Source organism: Dipodomys ordii, unplaced genomic scaffold, assembly GCF_000151885.1.
Source record: "Dipodomys ordii isolate 6190 unplaced genomic scaffold, Dord_2.0 Scaffold113, whole genome shotgun sequence".
Classification (NCBI taxonomy): domain Eukaryota; kingdom Metazoa; phylum Chordata; class Mammalia; order Rodentia; family Heteromyidae; genus Dipodomys; species Dipodomys ordii.
Window position 1 is genome coordinate 3,421,605 of NW_012267329.1, and position 4,269 is coordinate 3,425,873.

A 4,269-nucleotide genomic window follows, 5' to 3' on the forward strand; every position below is an offset into this window, starting at 1 on the left:
GCTCTACCACTGAGCTACCTTCCCAGCCCCAGGGAAAATAGTTTTAAATAGCATTGGGATTTAATTTATTAAGATAGGTCTAATAGACCTTGAAATCCAAACAAATGCTAGTAACTAAAATGGCATCTAGTATTCTGGAATTATATACTTTGACACATCCAGAAGTATATGAATACTTAGGTATATATAATCCAAAAATCTTAGTTAAAGCTAAAATCCTGCCAGCTGTCCTAATTTAAAATGCTGAATTAAATTAGTTAATACAGAACATAGGAAAAAAAGAAAGCTGAATTGCAACTGATGTTATGGATAGTCATACAGCCTTGATAGGTAAACCAGAGAAGAATGAATAAAGGTACTTAAAGCTGAGTGTAATGGCATATGACTGTTATCTCAGCTCTGAAAGTTTATGCAAGAGGACGTTAAAAAGCCAGCTGTGCTACAAAGTGAAACCCTGTCTTAAAAACAAAACAGGCTCATGCCTGTAATCCTAGCAACTCAGGAGGCTGAGATCTGAGGTTCTCGGTTCAAAGCCAGCCCGGGCAGGAAAGTCCGTGAGATTCTCATCGCCAATAAACCACTAAAAAACCAGAAGTGGCGCTGTGGCTCAGTGGTAGAGTGCTTGCCTAGCATGCATGAAGCCCTGAGTTTGACTCCTCAGTACAACATAAATAGAAAAAGCTGGAAGTAGCACTGTGCCTCAAGTGGTAGAGTGTTAGCCTTGAGCAAAAAGCAGCTCAGGAACAGTGCCTAGTACTGAGTTCAAGTCCTAGGACTGGCAAAAAAGAAAAAAACACACACAAAAAATCCAAAACCAAAAATCCCCTCAGTATACTGAAAAACAAATCTAAAAATACCCAAATGTAAAATAATGAGGAAAAAATAATCTTAAACTCAAATTTGATGAAAACATTAGAAATAATTTGCTTTGACCTTAAAGAATAGGCCCAAATATTAGGAGCGATGGGTAACAATGTTGTCAAGACACCTTGTATTCATATACTGCTTTGTAGAATGGGAACTTCTTTGTACAACTACTTAAGAGATAATAATTTTTTTTAAATGTTAAAAAAAACCCACAAAAAATAGAAGAAAAAAAAAGGGGGCACAAATAACAGATTTCTTCAATGAAATGGCTCCATTCAGTTAGTTGACTTACTTTGAAATATAGCTTTAAATATCTGATACTCATCAACAGGGTTGTCTTCATCATCAATGATTGTAGAGTAGCCTTCCAGAGCTGTCTCCTCAGCATCGTCTTCTTCCCAGTCTTCATCATCCCCATCTTCACCTGCTTGCTTGGCCAGAATCTCCAAATATTCCTGCCCATCTTCATCAATGTCATCTTCATCACTCCCAAGTTCCTCTGCAAAGTCATAAGATTGATACTGAAATATTTTGTTACTAACCAAAGTGACAGCTACATAACACTTGCAGTAAAAACTACAAATCATAAAATTCAAGTTCCAAGAATTTGTATTTAAATACATATCTCACAATAAACAGACACACCACAACCCTGGGCTACACCTACTAATGCAAGAGGATTTTTTTGGGGGGGGCCAGTCCTGGGCCTTAACTCTGGGCCTGGGCACTGTCCCTCAGCTCTTCAGCTCAAGGCTAGCGTTCTACCACTTAGCCTCAGTGCCACTTCCGGCTTTTTTTTTCTGCTTATGTGGTATTGAGGAATTGAACCCAGGGCCTCAGGCATGCAAGGCAAGCGCTCTACTACTGCGCCACCTTCCCAGCCCAGAAGGTTTTATGTAGGATTGAATATCTTGAAATATTTTACTTGCCCTTGAGTTCTCCTGGTTGAGAACTGGTACAAACTAAATACTGATAACAAAATATAAATCCATATAATTTCTAATTTGAGAATTACATTATAAAGCCTATATTAGACTCAAATTCTCTTTTTGCTTTAGCCTACGATTACAGGTATAAGCAACCACCTCCATATTTTTGTTTTTCAAAAACCACTGTCAAGAGGCAGAAAGGCTCTGTTATCCCAATCTGAGACATAACAAGGAGTACAAAAATAGAGATTATAAAAATATTGAATCATCACTGTACCTGGCTTTTATTTACTTTTGTTTTCCAGTGCCAAACATATGTAGAGTCAAGTGTGTGTGTGTGTGTGTGTGTGTGTGTGTGTGTGCGTGCATGCGCTCGCGCGTATGTGCTGGCTGTGGGGCTTGAACTCTGGGCCTAGTGCTGTCCCTCAGCTCTTCAGCTCAAGGCAAGCCCTCTGTCACACAGTGCCACTTCTGGTTTTCAGGTGGTTAATTGCAGATAAATCTCAGGACTTTCCTGACTGGGCTGGCTTTGAACCCTGATCATCAGATCTCTCCTCAGATCTTGAGTAGCCAGGATTACAGGTATGAGCAACTAGTGCTTTTGCAGTTAGTGAGAAGACAAATCTTTCTATGAATTAACCAATTTTACAGAACTTGGCTATATCATAGATTTGTTGGGACAAAGGCCAGCAAACATGTTCAGCCAATGGTATTTATAACAAGGTATGTTTTATATTTTTGCATCACAAATGCCTTACCAGTTTCATCATCATCTTCAGCTTCATCATCATCATCGCTGTCATTTTCATGTTCTGCATGACAGGCATATGCTCTTTTTAATCCATTAAATAAAAGGATAAAAGCTGGCAAGATCTGTCCTGACACTTGATTTAAAACTTGTGGTATTTGTTCCATATCAATAAGAGCACACAGACCCAGTACACACATCTTTCTATCATGAAGCCTAAAAAGAGATAAAATAAATTTTTTTCTTTATTTAATTAAAATGATAAGAACTCCTCATAAAGTTCCAATTTATTTCACTTACCCTAAGAAACAGTCAACATCATTAAGCCACTGTGTAATAAAATGATTTGTAACCGGTTCAACATTATTAGGGAAGCGCAGATTTTCTAAGGTATTGAGTAGTAGGTGTGGATTGTAATACAAAGCTGCAATTGCAACTTGCAGGCACATTGTTCGAAGTTCACTTGTCTTGACCTCTCTTGTCAGTCTCTCTAATGCTGCCTCCACAAATAAGGGAATGCACTGTAATGAAAGAATCCAAGATATTTCAAAACTTTAAGTAATAGTATCTAATCTGCCCATATTAACTTATTACATAACTAACCTTTTGCCCCATTACATGACCCAAATTTAATTTAAAGGCATTGCACTAGAAAATCTAATCTTGGAGAAATGAAGTCTTCACTCAGCTATTAGAGCCTGACCATTTATCAGTTATGGATTCACAAGGTTCCTATTTAAACTGACCATAAAAATTTAACCTATTGGAAGTCTTCAAGCTACCTTGAATGATAACAAAGCACATATAAAACTGTCACATTTCTCTACATATTAAATACATGACCATTATTAATTCTTGTTAAATTTTAAATGGGCATAATATTGTACAAAATACATACTAAAATGTTCCCTCTCTGATGAAAGAGTGGAAAGATTAGCTCTCTTAAGCCTCAAGTATGAAGTTAGCCTTACTGACCTGATCAATGCCACGCCCTTTGCACTGTAGAATGATGACCTCTAACAATTTTGCAGCATGACACTCTGCATCTTCTCCTGCAACTCCTGTAAGAACCTAAAAACCACAGAAATTAAAATGCAACAAGGCTCCAAGATATTTAAACCAGAGAAATAATATATTTTCCAATTATATGGGTCAGGTAATGAATACATTTCCTGAGACTCTTATCTCCAATAAACCATTCACAAAACCAGAAGTGGCACTGTGGCTCAACAAGTGGTAAACCACTAGCTTTGAGCTGAAGAGCTGAGAGACAGCACCCAGGCCCAGAGTTCAAGCCCCACTGACCCCCCCCCCAAATTCTATTAGTTAAAAAAAAATCAAGTAGCATATACCATATAACTGTCTGTTGATTTCTCAGGAAATGGCAGCATACTATGATGTAAAAATCTCAGATTTTAGCTAGGCACTTGTAGCTTTTACATGTAATCCTAGATACTCAGGGGGACGAGATCTGAGGATCACCATTTAAAACCAGCCCAGGCAGAAGAGTCGAGTAAGATTCTCTCTCTTTTTTTTTTTTGGTCTGGTCATGGGTCCTGAACTCTGGGCCTGGGGGCTGTCCCTCAGCTCTTCAGCTCAAGGCTAGTACCACTTGAGCCACAGTGCCAGTTCCGGCTTTTTCTTTTTGCTTATGTGGTGCTGAGGAATCGAACCCAGGGCCTCAGGCATGCAAGGCAAGCGCTCTACCACTGAGCCACCTTCCCA

The 4,269-nt window shown here is 38.6% G+C and overlaps 1 protein-coding gene across 1 annotated transcript in view; it reads right to left on the reverse strand.

The window, feature by feature from the left end:
* Positions 1–4,269, reverse strand: part of Ipo7 (importin 7) — a 71,482-nt gene that overhangs the window by 5,607 nt on the left and 61,606 nt on the right. The window contains exons 20-23 of the mRNA XM_013028777.1: positions 3,520–3,615; positions 2,845–3,065; positions 2,555–2,760; positions 1,160–1,366 (exon numbers count right to left, since the gene is read on the reverse strand). Of these exons, the coding sequence (XP_012884231.1) occupies positions 1,160–1,366; positions 2,555–2,760; positions 2,845–3,065; positions 3,520–3,615 (730 nt within the window). The remainder of the gene's footprint in view (positions 1–1,159; positions 1,367–2,554; positions 2,761–2,844; positions 3,066–3,519; positions 3,616–4,269) is intronic.